The sequence below is a fragment of the Dioscorea cayenensis genome, unplaced genomic scaffold (genome assembly GCF_009730915.1).
Source record: "Dioscorea cayenensis subsp. rotundata cultivar TDr96_F1 unplaced genomic scaffold, TDr96_F1_v2_PseudoChromosome.rev07_lg8_w22 25.fasta BLBR01001105.1, whole genome shotgun sequence".
Lineage (NCBI taxonomy): Eukaryota > Viridiplantae > Streptophyta > Magnoliopsida > Dioscoreales > Dioscoreaceae > Dioscorea > Dioscorea cayenensis.
The window spans coordinates 128,617-143,630 of record NW_024087496.1 but is presented as its reverse complement, the minus strand read 5'-3'; the positions used below and the strand labels follow the sequence as shown (position 1 = coordinate 143,630).

General features: G+C 33.0%; 1 protein-coding gene across 3 annotated transcripts in view; it reads left to right on the top strand.

The window, feature by feature from the left end:
- LOC120255608 (DNA topoisomerase 3-alpha) overlaps window positions 1-15,014 on the top strand; it is a 47,138-nt gene that overhangs the window by 1,274 nt on the left and 30,850 nt on the right. For 2 of the 3 annotated variants that reach the window (XM_039263403.1, XM_039263406.1), the window contains exons 2-13: window positions 685-863; window positions 949-1,021; window positions 1,249-1,371; window positions 1,511-1,632; window positions 1,705-1,777; window positions 1,867-1,983; window positions 3,823-3,906; window positions 5,935-6,114; window positions 6,256-6,384; window positions 7,901-7,975; window positions 11,111-11,200; window positions 11,379-11,483. In XM_039263403.1, the coding sequence (XP_039119337.1) occupies window positions 685-863; window positions 949-1,021; window positions 1,249-1,371; window positions 1,511-1,632; window positions 1,705-1,777; window positions 1,867-1,983; window positions 3,823-3,906; window positions 5,935-6,114; window positions 6,256-6,384; window positions 7,901-7,975; window positions 11,111-11,200; window positions 11,379-11,483 (1,350 nt within the window). The remainder of the gene's footprint in view (window positions 1-684; window positions 864-948; window positions 1,022-1,248; window positions 1,372-1,510; window positions 1,633-1,704; window positions 1,778-1,866; window positions 1,984-3,822; window positions 3,907-5,934; window positions 6,115-6,255; window positions 6,385-7,900; window positions 7,976-11,110; window positions 11,201-11,378; window positions 11,484-15,014) is intronic. The other variant, XM_039263405.1, reaches the window with a different exon arrangement.

Here is a 15,014-nt window from a genome sequence, read left to right as displayed (position 1 = left end):
CACGACATGTACCTTGTGGGCATCCCACTTATACTATATTGGTGGTTGTTTTGGCAATAGCAACACACACTGCGTATTTTCTATATTTAAAAAGGAAAAAGAAAGTCCATTTTGTTTCTCCTCAGATATAAAATGTCATCGAAAAAGAAGCATAAGTTAATCATATACCTTTGGAAGGGCAAGTGAGAAAAACAAACATCAAGGTCAGGCCTTACTAAAGAGATGTTTGCTTGGTGAGTTACTCGCATTCTCCAGCCAAAGACCTCAAACTCAAACCACCTACTTATTTTTTATAAGATTTAATCATCTAAAAAATAATTATATTTCTTAATTAGTTTATTAAAAATATGAATATTAGTAAACTTATTACTAATTAAAAATAAGATTTTAATTGCAAATATTTTATTTGATTAATATCAATTGAGTGGTCTGTTCACAAAAAAGTTTTCCCTCTAAACCAATTTTCAAAAAAGATTACCTTAAACACACACTTTTTAATTAGCAATGAAACCTGCCTAAGGCTACAAGTAGAGTATGAAGTAATAAGTCAACCATTTTGGAAGATGGGCCATGTGAACCACTTAGGTTAGGTTGCATAGGATATAGTCACACATGCTTAATCTTGACCTGACTGATGATCTTGTGCAAAGTCAATTGTGTATAACATGAGTTTTGAATATGCAGGACAAGTTAGACATTAAAAGAACTTTGGAAGAAGAAGCAAGGAAGTGCCAGTGGCTTGTCCTGTGGCTTGACTGTGATAGAGAAGGCGAAAATATTGCATTTGAAGTAGTAGAGGTTTGCACTTCTGCTAATCACCACTTGAATGTATGGAGGGCTCATTTTTCTGCACTAACTAACAGGTTTGTCCCTAGGGTTTTGACCTAGTGCATGCAAAGACCGTTGCTTTCTAAAGTTCTAATTTATGGTGAAACCTTGAGAATGCAGGGAAATACATGAAGCAGTGCAGAATCTTGTTCGACCCAATAGATTGTTTTCAGATGCTGTTGATGCTAGACAGGTCACTTATTTATTGAATATTATTCTAAGTGTTTGAATGGGACTGTTTCATCTGTATCGTTTAGTAACTATCTGAACTCTTTGAAATTAACTATGATGCACTGATTTCTATTTGCTGAACTACTTGAACCAACCAATCAATTTTGCTTTGAAATCTATATATTTCTCTTTTTTTGTGCAATTTGTGCCTGAGTCTGTAGTTTCTTCTAATTGACACTCACTTTGCAGGAAATTGACCTTCGTATAGGTGCCTCCTTCACTAGATTTCAGACATTGCTCTTAAGAGATGCCTTTGTATTGGATTTTGCTGGGGCTGATGGAAATATAGTTTTAAGTTATGGTCCTTGCCAGGTTTGGGAATATAATTTCTATTCTTATTTTCAAAAGGAAGCAATTATACCAAAGTTTACTAGTGTGATTTGTGTTGTGTTTTTTGAATTTTCAAATTATTTTAATAATTCTTATGCCCTTTATCCTATGCCTTATGCAGTTTCCTACACTTGGTTTTATTGTGGAGCGGTATTGGGAAATACAATCACATGAGCCAGAAGAATTCTGGACGATTAATTGTTCTCATACTTCAGATAATGGGACTGCTACTTTTAATTGGATGTAATGTTGTTAGGTTTTGCTATGTTTTATCATTTCTTTGACAATTAATTTACTCATTCCTTGCTTTTGCAGGCGTGGTCATTTGTTTGATTATACATGCTCTGTTATAATTTATGAGATGTGTGTTGAGGAACCCACTGCAACTGTGAGGCATATGCTGTCTATAATATGAACTCCATATATGTATTTCCAGGAAGTCTGAAGTTCTTATCATCCTTTGCTGTTGTTATTCAGGTCCAAAATGTCCGACATCAGGAGAAATTGAAGTATCCACCATATCCATTGAGTACTGTTGAGCTCCAAAAACGAGCATCAAGATACTTTAGAATTAGTTCAGAGCACACCATGAAGGTTGGTATTTTGTAATGGGCAGTCATTTTTTTCTTAGTAGACAAAAATTTAAACCATTTCTTGGCAAAACTCAGGGCTGATCGTAGGAATTGCTCTGAATCAGTTCATGCTCCATATTTACTTTTGCAACCATGATCTCTTCATTTTTAACATCCTAATTGACTGACTGATTATTTATCTATTTATTTATATTTACTCCAAATTACTTTTTGTATTTCTTGTCCCCAATCTTTACTTTTAATTATGGTCCTCCAGAAGATATTCAATCAGTTTCTTAGCCCATGCGTTGTGCTTTCTTTCTATTTTGCCTTATATCAGAGATTAGAATTCGTAGTAGACTTCCATGAACAGGTATATGAGGTGAAGATATTGATTTGTGCCAGGAAGGCCAATATGGATGAGAAGAAAAGAAGCATGTGAAGTTCCCTTTGGAAGTAACATTGGTGGTATTTGGTTGTGGTTGGAATACGTTTGGCTAAGTTGGAATAAGGGTTTTGGCTTTTGAATTTGTATTGTGGGGAAGTTTTATCCCGAGTTATTCCAAATTATCATGAGCTTTGATTTGATTAATACTGATTAGAACCATTAATTTCAATTGAAGTTGCTCTAGTCCAATTAATCGTGAATACTGGTTGTTTATATTATTTAATTGCTCTTTTAGTCTAATTAATCAAATTGTGTAAAATCTAAGAATAGTATTCCAATTCCAAGTAATCATGTTTGGTTGGATAACTTGCATTAACTTGGGTTGTCCTAAATCCTAGTTATTCCAAGTTATTCTTTGACCAATCATGGACATTGGATTTAATTTTAATTCCATATATCCTGACAAAGTCTACTGTCATGCTGTTTCAACTGCTTGTAGTTATTTGCATAATCTAGGGTGATATTGAGAAAAATTTATTGTCACATCTGATTAAGTTCACTTTTGTTGGATGAAAACTAAAGATATTATCTTGTCTCAATTTAACCCAAAGGCCAATCTAGTATGCTGTGAGACTTAGATTACTCATGTTCATATTTATTAACGTAATTGATAGGATTATTAGCTTTTTCTAATGTATTCACTTGACATGTGGTAGTTTATTTTAGCTGACCACTGTGCAAACAAACAAATTATTCAATTAATCAAAGCTTAAATACCATGTGAGATGCAAACCTAATATATTTTAGGGCCTAAGTCAACCCAAATGCTTAAAGCTAATAGGATGAGAGTCCCAAACTTATATATTCATATTCGTACTTACCAACTTAACCGATTGGGACTGCAGGTTACTCTAATAACTTTAAGTGTATGGTATAAATAGGGGACCACCAAATTCTTTCCTAAGTTACATTATGATCACGTCTTATTACATATAGCACAAGACAGAAACACCTTTTCTTTGTCGAGTTAAAGCAAATGTTCACTTGGCTGGATTGTATTTCTCAAATTAATTTTCCAACTTTGTGATTTGATTCCACAGATGCTAATTGTAAGTGCAATGTTAATGGCAATTTGTTTCCGCCATTAACCATTCATTAAAATTATTTTTAGAGCCAATGAAGTTCACAAACATCATCAACAAAATTCAGCAGTTCACCGAAGCAAGTTACAAATTGGTCACTTAAAATGTTAAGAATTCATGCTTTATGAACAGGGATCAAAGGAGGACACTGATAACATATTTTATTGATTGAATTATATGATGTTATGTATGCAAATAGGAGCTTTATCGGGGTATATATGCAATTTGTGATTTTCTAAATATGTACTAATCCGTTTTAATCTACCTTTTTCTGTGCTTCTTGGCTATAAATTCTTTTAACTCATCAATGATATCTTTCATTTTGTGTTAGGTAGCAGAGGAACTTTACCAGGCTGGATTTATTAGTTATCCTCGTACAGAGACAGATAGCTTCTCATCAAGCATGGATCTACATGTTAGTTTTTTTTTTTAACTTGCTTGTACTTTTTGTTAATCTTTGTGCTAATTATATTCATATGCCTGTGTGTACTGCTAATTAATTTGTTGTATAAATGGGAATAGTGGAGGGTTATGATTAAACATGGTAGTATTAATTCTTTTGAGGGGAACTATTATTGAAACCTATGGCTGGTGGTTCCTATGAAATGATGGCAAATTTATTAGCATGTGACGTGTAGGGATTTAGTAGTGACAAAGTCTTATAGATTATATTGAGTTGAGAGAAACCAAATGCAAGATGTAAATTTTAATGTACTGGTACCATTCACTGTGAAGTGATAAATATTTGAATAGTATTTTTTTCTTCTCTTTTCCCAATTACTTGCTTATACATGCCAAACTTACTTAGTAACATTTAAAAATAATTGCATTGTGTGAGCTATTTATGGCATATGGACCAATTATTTTGTAATAATAAGTGAGTTATATAAAATTAATCATGCAGTTTGATGCATAAAAACGGGTAATCTTAGGAAATAATGGAGACCAAAATCCTTTTGTTGGTCATCTGACTTTCCCATGTGTGGGAAAGGTTTAACCATCTGTTGTTGCAACAGTGTTCTTAGTTTGCAAAACAATTAGCCTATAGGATATGTGGTTGCCTATTGCTCCATGTTCAATCAGTGGTCTTAATTGGTAGCCTATGAGAAGAATGATTCTCATATTACCCATTAATTTTGAAGAACTTATAATCAACCTAAATGGAACAAAGGATCAAAGTCATACAGTTTAATTTCAATATATGTAAGATGTTAAATGTCAGTAATAAGTTGAATCATGAAGATTCTACACCTTAGTGAACATGAGTGGTCTTTTTGCTAACTGAGGATGTTAAGAAATTGCTTGTTTGTCAAAACATTTAAATAGTGTGAGCGACGTTTCACATTCAACTAACGTATGAGAACAATGAAATTTGAAGGAAGCATCATCATATCAAGAAATAATGGAATTGTACCAATTCCAAAGAAATAATGATTGCACTCGGTCAAGTTTTTATCATATGTAATTGATGTGTTTCTGTGCAAAAGTATTGTTGCTATATAACTCAAACTGCACCTTGGTTTGGTTCTGATATGTTTGTGGAATAAATTATATTGCCTTATCCACATAAAAAATCTGAATATTTACTTAATCATGGATCTTCCTTTGTATAGGTCTTAAAGCACGAGCTTCTTGAATTGCTGTCTTATTTATGTATAAATGATCTTATGGACTAACTTGGCATGCATGATGAATGCAACATTCTCTTCATGTATTTGTAAGGTCATCATTTTATGCAAGTTTCATGAAGATTTCGGAATAGATACACTATTAAATATATTCTGCGTTTCATAGTTTAGCAGTTTTATTGCATTAATCTGGATTTAGCATTGTGTTTAGTTTGTTAAGAATTAATCAGAATAAACTGAAACAGTTGGCTTTGCAATTTGCTTGGCTAGGTCTTGTTTGGTAGACCATATGAATTACTCTAATTAAAAGATGGCAGGACATTCTTATGTGATATTGTGGTCAAGATTCTAGAATGCTTGAGATTTATCATCATCTAGTGTTGGTAAAGTCCAATCTTGGATTGCATAAAAAAATAACAACATTTGTTAAATTTTGCAACTTTAACTCTCTAGAGTATAATTGCCAAGCCAACAAAAAAGTATTTGCTGATTGCTTAATTGTCATTATCTAGAATCAGTAAGTTGCGAACAATATGATTATGTTGTCAGATTAATCAACTCTAAATTTTGTTTGCTTGTTCAGAATCTTTTATGTTAAGATTGTCACTCTCTTGTTCAGCCCTGTCGCACAATATAGTTTCTGCAATAACAATTGCAAGCTATTCATGAATGAATGTCTAAATTAACTCCTGGGGAAGATCCTTTTCTCTGAATTCCCATCAAATGCCAGAATTTTTAGTCAAGATTATTTAAGCTATTTTGTATTCTGGTGCCTTTTTTCTTCACATGAGAATACATATATTTCCTTGATCCAGGCCATTGTGAGAGAACAGGAACAGCATCCAATTTGGGGTCCATATGCTTTACAACTTTTAAACACTGAATCAAGGCTCTGGAGAAATCCTGGTAGTGGCGGCCATGATGACAAAGCACACCCTCCAATTCATCCAACAAAATTTTCTGATGGTGAATCTAGCTGGAGTCAAGATCATCATGTATGAAAGTGCAGCTTTTAAAACAAAAAAATGTCATATGCTATATTTCATATTGTTAACTTGAAAGTTTCTTTCAAATTCTGACAAACTGTTGCTAACATTATTTCTCTAAACTAGTTCCACTTTCATGGTTATTTCTAGAAAATATATGAGCTTGTTGTGCGCCATTTCCTTGCTTGTGTCTCACAACCTGCAGTTGGGGCTGAAACTACGGTTGAAATTGATATTGCCGGTGAACAGTTTTCTGCATCTGGACGGACAATAATAGCTGTAAGTATCAATTCTTATACTGTATCTTCTGTTGTCTAGTTCTGAGTACAGGGAAATATTATTTAAAAGTATGTGGATTTATGTTGTAAAATATTATGTTCCCATTATTATCTACTTTGCTGGTTGTGGAACTTTGGTAAAAGAAGTTATCCCTTATGGTTGTAGCTTCTTTATGTTGACGGTTGGTTATGCTGAAATTTATTTACTTGTATGGACTGGCTTTGGTGCATTTTTGGTCTTTGAACTTTGCCTCTATGTTCATTTTTGTCCCTGTACTTTCAAAGTGTTTAATATAGTGGGCACTTGACATTCGGCCCAAAAGATATGATTATTTTATCCACTTTCTCCGATTCAAAATATTATTTTAGTTTTTAAACAACTTATAAGATGCTAATGTGGCAAAATCGGATATGCTTTGTATGGTATATCACCATACACTTTTGTCCCAAATTTCACCTCAATTGAAGAAAGTGGACTCCAATGGTATGCTTTGGGTGTATGTCAAGTATTCACCATATTGAACATTTTGAAAGTGCACAGGAACAAAATAGGCAAAGTATAGATACCATCTTGGTCATTTTAATAGTACATGAAAACAAAATGAACATTGGGACAAAATATAGGGACAAAAATCACACTTAAGCCTTATGAATTACTTGTGAGTGTGGGCCTTTGTGTTTTTTTTATAAGTTTTGACTGTAGTAGTAGTTGTTTTTTTTATTTTTATTTTTTTTGTGGCTAGCATATACATGGCTTTGGATTATGATAATTTTTTTTTATACAAAAGTATAGGTGCAAACTGTGCAACGACATCAGTAGGAATAATGCACATTTCAAATAGATAAAATGCAGACAAATAATTGCTCAAGAAAAATCTTGGATTTAAGGAATATTCATAATCTAAAATTGTTTTTTTTTTTTTGGGAAGATCTAAGTTATGAGATGTATTTCTTTTGAAGAACTGCATTACATACACAATATCTGATTTCATACCTTTTGTAGTTCAAGTTATGCTTATAGATTCTTAGTTTGAGATTTAATTTGCTAATTACTTCCCTAGTTATCAAGTGACTAAATCACATTAAATGTACTAGCTAGTATGGGAAAAATATTCTGGTACATTAAGCAAGGCTTTGCTTTCTCGTATTAGCACAAATTGTTGTTATCTCCTTGACAGATATATAATTGAGTGCGCTTTAGTGGACTGCATGACATGACACCGGAAATCTATAGAAAGGGATTGCCTGGTTCAGGCGTTGCCACTTAATTTGAAATCCTAGGAGGTGAAGATAGTAAAACTGTGGGCCCTGCAGTATTTTGGAGGCAACAATTAGATCTCTGACCATGCTTCTTTTTGCTGTTGAATTTCCTCGTAGTGTTTTATCTTTCAAAATTTGTCCCTGAATTACTAAGATTTGGTAAATGATATGGTTAGCTTTACCTAGCTAACCAAATAGCAAGCATGATTTAGTTCTTCCCTTATTTGCTTCTCATACTACTGTCTCATATTTGGCAGAAAAATTACTTGGATGTGTATCGATTTGAATCGTGGGGTGATTATATAATCCCGACGTACACTATCGGCGAGCAGGTTAGCCACTAACCTTTCCCTTCCCAGTTCTCTTCATGATATCAATAAGTTTTCGAGTTTGATGCTAGATTTCTTTTGCCAATTTTTTATGCGCGGGCATTTTTGTAGTTAATATTAGTTGTTGTTTAGGAGCTTGAAAGTATGCAGGCTAGAGTTAACATATTTATATGGTTGTTATGAAAACAGGGAATCATCCTGATCCTCTCTTCTGCTCATTTTCTGACGGCAATTGGTTGTCAGCCTTTGATTTACTTAGTTTTAATATTATTTCAGTTTGTCCTAGAAATGTGATTCTAACTTTAGTGGTCCCTTTGATAATGCTTTCTGATATCTAATATCTAATATTGTCTAATGAAATTTTCTTTGATTAATTTGAGTGAATGGGCTTGTTTCATGTTAGTTGGCCATACATTTCCACTCCATGAGGTACTTGATTGGATTTTTATTGGATTAACCTATCAATTTGTAGACAAATCACTAGACAAATTTAGGTGGCACTGCCAAAAAGGGATGACATAGCTCTTTGGCACTTGTGAGCTCCCATCCTTCAGCTAGATTCAAACAATTGGTTGATTACTTTACATTTTTTATGTGATTTCCTAATCATTGGTCTAGTTAGTTTACAAAAAGTTATTTGGGCCCCTGTACTTAAGAGTATCTCTTGTGTTGAACACTTTGGAATTTGCCACCCTAAAATGCTTCCTCTCTCTATGTTTGGGAGGATCAAATATCATTGGCATATTTTCTTTTGATCAAATTAGGATTAGAAATATATGTTAGACGGAAATGCTTAATTTGGGAAAATGAGACATGTTTGGTTGGGACTGGAATAAGTTAGGATGTGGTTTTGAAGTTTGAATTTGGTCTGCAAGAAAACTTTTATCCTAAACTAATCTAGATTTGTGTAAATTTTAATTCAAATAAGTAAGTTTTAATTAAAATTATATTATATCAGTTAATAAATTGGTATTTCTTTATGGTTAGCCATTTTTTAATGTTAATTAATTAATTAATAATTTATTTAATGAACTATATTTTATGGAAAGGATTAATTCTATTCCTAATTATTAAGTTGGGGTGGGAATTTGGAATAACTTGAATAAACTAGTTTATACGCCAACCAAACATTGTACATTGAACAAGGTTTTCTTCAAAAATTGTAGTTATTAAATTATAAGTGCATATGTAGCTTACATTAAATGGATGTTGTCATATCCCTACATTCCTCGTATCAATCAATCCAACTTGTTGAATAATTAGTAGCAATAATCATAAATAATCATATAAATAAAGACATATTAAGACATATATATAATATTTATTGTATAATTTAGAATTTATCTATATAATATATTCATATTGATCTGATTAACCAATTTGAATTCGCATGTGCTATGACCACGTTTGTGAAAAGTCAGAATTTCTTGTTGGACAAATGGGTCATGTTGGTGTGAATAAAAAAAGTATGAGTAGAGCCGGTTCTAAGTATTGGCTAGGTAAGCTCCCTATGGATGTTGTCATATGCCAATATTTAAGTTCATCATGCTGGATAATTTTACATACTTGGCCATGTGACGCTAGTATTAGTGTTGTGATAATGCTGATTTATAGGTTATCTTAGCTAACTAGTTTTTTTCATTTTTCAAATGACCACTTCCGCCTTATGAATATTGTAATTAGTGACCTCCATTGATCATATTTATCAGAAATTTATATCCTTTTCATTATAGAAAACCTTCTCCTAACTGCTTTCTACTTTAATAATTAATAGATAAGGATGAAAATTACTTAAATGACCTAGTTGTGGGATGGTGCTAGGACGAGATCGTTGTTAGATGCAGGACAACCAAGCAAATAAAAATCTACAAACTCAAAAGTCTTTCTTAATGACAAAAAAGGTCACCATACTCTTATAAAGAGAACAAAAGAATTAGGGTTATTAGCATTAGCCCCAAAAAACATTATTGCCTTTTTAGACTAAACTAGGATGATCTCATAAATAACTGTGAATATTATATAATACTACTCTAACAATTGTGTTGTTTTGGTTAAGAGTTTTAAGTGGTAAAGATTTTTTTCATAAATAATTTTGAAAAATTGAATGATTGTTAAAAAATTTTAAAAATAGATTTTGATTTTTATAAATTTTAAAGTTCATTTCATTATTTACATGGAAAAGTAAATCATTCATTTTATCATAATTTATATTATATTTACATGTAGGCTGCAAAATAAGTTTGGATGTACGGAATAGAAGTTGAAGTGATAGAAATTATTTAATGCCATTGACATGGCATTCCACTTGTTTAGTTAGAAGTTTGCTTGCTAGAAACTTCTTAGATATGGAAATTTTATTAAGGATTGCTGTTATGAGGTTATTTTAATACGCTCCATTTAACATATAATTTTGAAATTATGCCCTTTCTATGCGTGTCCTTTTTATCTCCTTTATGCCTCTTTGATATCAAGTTAAACCTTCTTGTCTCATTTTGTGCCAGTGCTTCCTTGAGTTTATGCTGAAAATGTCTGAACATATTTATTCCTTTTGCACCATCTTGTGTCCTTTTGTGCCAGCTCTCTCTCTTATAGCTTCCTCAGTCAAAGCTATGCCTAATTATGCAAAGTTACCTTCATATCTGATCTTCTCTTTCCGTGTATTGCCATCCATCTATGTAGTGCTGTCTCTGCTATGGTCATTTTACAGATACATTATTTCATCATACCAAAGATGTTGCTAGACAGATTTGAAGGTATCTAATTTATGATTATGCCATTTTTCTTTTGTAAGAAATTGTATGACAGAGTTAATGTATTTTCTTTTCATTCCTTGTCAGTTGGATTCATAATTCATCTATTAACATTATTTTTTCATCCGCAAGTTTTTTAATTATTATGATTTTGAAGGTGCCATCATTTCGAAGGATGGATACACATTTTATAAACTTGTTAAGTCCAGCAGTTTTAACATTATAAATTTAAATATTTAACATAGACATACCATTCTGGCATCAATGATTTATATATGTGCTTTTGCTAGCATGCATGTGAAGGTTTGTGTTGTTACTGGCAATTTTGTGGCATTCCTGAAACTGGGGAACTGAAGTCAATAGTTTCTGGTTCTTGTAATTTTTGCAGTTTCTACCAACAACATTGACGCTTGATTCTGGAGTCACAAGGCCTCCACCTCTTTTGAGTGAATCTGATTTGCTAAGTTGCATGGATAAAGTGAGTTTTCTGGTCCTTTCTATTGTATTCTTTGTGATGCCAACTTTACATATGAGATCATTTGTGTTTCTTTTAAGCCATAATTTTATTTTTCATTCATGTTGTATGTTATGATGCTTTGAAATATGCTATCTTTTAGTAATTCACTAACTTACGGAGTATCATTTATTATTTCTAGGCAGCTATTGGTACTGATGCAACGATGCATGATCATATAAAAAAGTGTCTTGATCGGCATTATGCTACGAAGGATTCAAATACACGTTTTTCCCCTACAAATCTTGTATCATTCATTGCTCCTTTAGTGCTCAATTTTTATTTGGTAGTTTGGTATTCATTGTGTTTCACAATTTTCATGTGATATCCGGCCAATTGCAAACTTTGCTAGCATTTTTTTTTTCCAGATGCAACATAGAAGAGCATGAGAGCGTTTATTTCTGTTTTCTTTTTGTTAAACGTTATCATACAGTTCTTAAAATTGTTTCTCAAAGCTTCAATTTCATGCTGATTATTAAAGTTGTATAAAAGGCCAAAGATTGCAATTTATGTTTAATGAGTTTGTTTGAATTACTGTAGGCTTGTGTGCATGATTTGTTAATAAGTTCGATAATTTGCCAATTTATCATTTTATGAGGGACTTTTATTTCCTGAATAATGACAAGGTTATGTATGACCACAAATTATGGGCAATCTCTTACCTAGACAGTTTATATGAAGTGCAAAGATTTCTACAATTCATGATGGTAGTGTAATCATGTATTTTGGGACTTTTCCTAGCTGATTAGAGCTTTAGTAAGTGTTTTTAGTTGGGCATCCTTTGTTTCTCAACTGTACTACACTTTTATTCTCATTACTAATGAATAAATAATATATGGGTTGACAGAGATGTCACATCACATAATGACTCGTGTTCGAATTATACTATCTTATAATGGCTGACATGATAATTTGTACATAACAATCCTTAGTGCAAGCACACCCATTGTGAACAATATTTTCCTTGAGTGGATTGTGAATTTTAATATCACTAAGTCACTATTTTATGTTATTTGCATACTGTACATAATTCACAGCCTAAAGATCTATTTGTTGGGTTATTTAGTAATGTAAATTATGTTAGATAAAAACGCAACTCTTTTGAGATTTGATTCAACCTAAAAGCCTAGCTAATTGGATTAGAGATTCATCTGATACATATTCATGTCCAGACATACTACATTGACAAATGTAGGATTGTTAGTTCCTCTGACACACTTTTTGATCCATGCTAGTTATTGGAAATATATTACCACATCGGTTGTGTAATAGAAGTGTAATGGGTTTATATATAGGTATAGAGGTTGAGCCACTAAGTCTTGAGACTTTTTGGCGTAAGACTCCTAAGCCCATGTAAAGCCTATATAGGGCCCACTAGTACCAAAAATATAAAATCTAACACTAGTCTTTATTGACTAGCCATGTTGCAAATAAATCAATTAGCCAATCAGAGTCGCATGTTATTTTGGAAATATGAAAATTCGGAATGTTTATTGTTTATATAATGTTCTGTGATTTTAGAGGTCTCTCAGAGAAGCATATGTTGCTTTGTGACAATATTAAATCATATCAGTACATCTCCCATTTTATTGGTCTCCCAAATAAGCATTTGTTGCTTTGTGATGATATTAAATCATGCAAGGTCATCATGGGAAAGTATTTGGAAAGTTTCAGAGTTGAAATCTGTTAGATCCAGTGTAATTAGGAACTGTAATTCAAATATAAATCAGTTCCTATATCTAAGGCATTCTAGTAGATATCTACTATATAGAAGATGTAAATTATAAAAAGGCTTGTTTTTCAGCCTTTACATTTTTGACATAGTATAGTGTATTCAGCTTTTCTCCTTCAAAATTGCTTATATGGTATTAGAGCTCATAAGCATTTAGTGAGTTGAGAAGAGCACAATGTCAGGAATAAGCAGAGGTGATGATTTAGAAGTGCCTTCAAGCATCTCTCCATCTACCTCTAAAATTATTCCCACTGTACACTTTGAGAATTCATCCCTTACCCTCCAAATTACCACTCACAAACTCAATGGAAAAAATTTCCTTCAATGGTCTCGATCGGTAACTATGATTATTTGAGGTAAGGGTAGGTTTGGTTTTTTGGATAAATCCTCTCCAAGGCCTATGATGCATGATCCCTTATATCCGAATTAGGATGCAACCAATTCAATGGTCATGGCGTGGCTTATTCATTCGTTGAATATAATATTGGCGACACTTATCTTTTCAATTCAATTGCAAAGGAGATTTGGGATGCAGTTTCACTTGCTTATTCAGATTTAGATAATTCTTCACAATTGTTTGAATTGCGCAATAAGGGACGAATTTTCTGCCAAGGGGATTTGGAGGTCACGGAATACTTCAACTCTTTAAAAAAATTATGGCAAGCGGTGGACCTTTTTATTGTGTGCCCGTGGAAAGATGTTGACGATGCAGTGTTATTCAAAAAAATGCTAGAGAAAGATCGGATTTATGATTTTCTAGTTGGTCTTAATAAAGAACTTGATGACGTCCGAGGCCGAATTCTAGGCATTTCATCCTTTGCTACCAATTGATGAGGTGTTCTTAGAGGTTCGAAAGGAAGAACATCACCGGCGAGTTATGGTTGGAGATTCTAACTTGATTTCATCCGAAACCACGGCCCTTGTTGTCTACAAGAATGATTCATGCCGGTTTCATTCCAAGAAGATGCAAACATGGTGTGATCACTGCCAACGCCCTTATCAAACCAAAGGCACGTGTTGGAAGCTTCATGGAAAGTCGGCAGATTGGGTTCCAAATAAATTTAAAAAAAAGGTAAAACCTACCATAGCAACTGCTACAGATTCACCATCTGCTTCTGTTCATTTCTCGAAAGCCCAACTGGATCATCTATGCAACATTCTTGCTGGCCCACAAGCAACAGGAACTTCACTCATGGCCCAATCTGATAGTAAGATGGCGGACTCAGGTGAGTTATGGATTGTTGATTCAGGAGCAACAGATCACATGACATGTTGCGAATATTTTTTTCAGTCCTACACCAAGTTCAAGGCAACACAGGGTGAAGATTGGATATGGTTCTTTTTCTGTTGTCGCTGGAACAGGAAACATCCAAATTAGTTCAACCATTACTCTTAAAAATGTTTTACGTGTTCCGGAATTAGCGTACAATCTCATTTCTGTTCAGAAATTGACGTTGGATCTACCATGTCAAGTTAATTTTTCACATTCAATGTGTTTTTTAGGATTTGATCTCGGGGAAGAAGATTGGTAGTGCTAAAGAAATTGATGGACTGTATTATTTGGCGGGTGAAACTTCCGTAATAGGGCAAGTTAATTCAGCTATGAGTTCTTCAATTTCTTAACAAATAATGTTGCTTCATTTTCATTTAGGTCATCCAAGTCTTCCGTATTTGAAACATTTGTTTATTTCGTTGTTTCAGAATAAAAATTCATCTTTTCAATGCGATATTTGTTGACTGGCCAAACATAAACGAAGTCATTTACCACCACAACCTAATTGTCCCTCAAAGCCATTTACTCTGGTTCATATTGATATCTGAGGACCATCTCGAGTCAATACTCTTACAAATCACAAGTGGTTTATTACGTTTATCGACGATCATTCTCGTATGTCATGGGTATATCTCCTAAAAGACAAATCAATTGTTGGAAAAATTTTTAAGATGTTTTATCAAATGATTCATGTTAAAGAGCCCATTACTTCTTGTGTCTATATATACTTGTATACATCACTACATGAACATCACTCTTCATATCATTCTTCA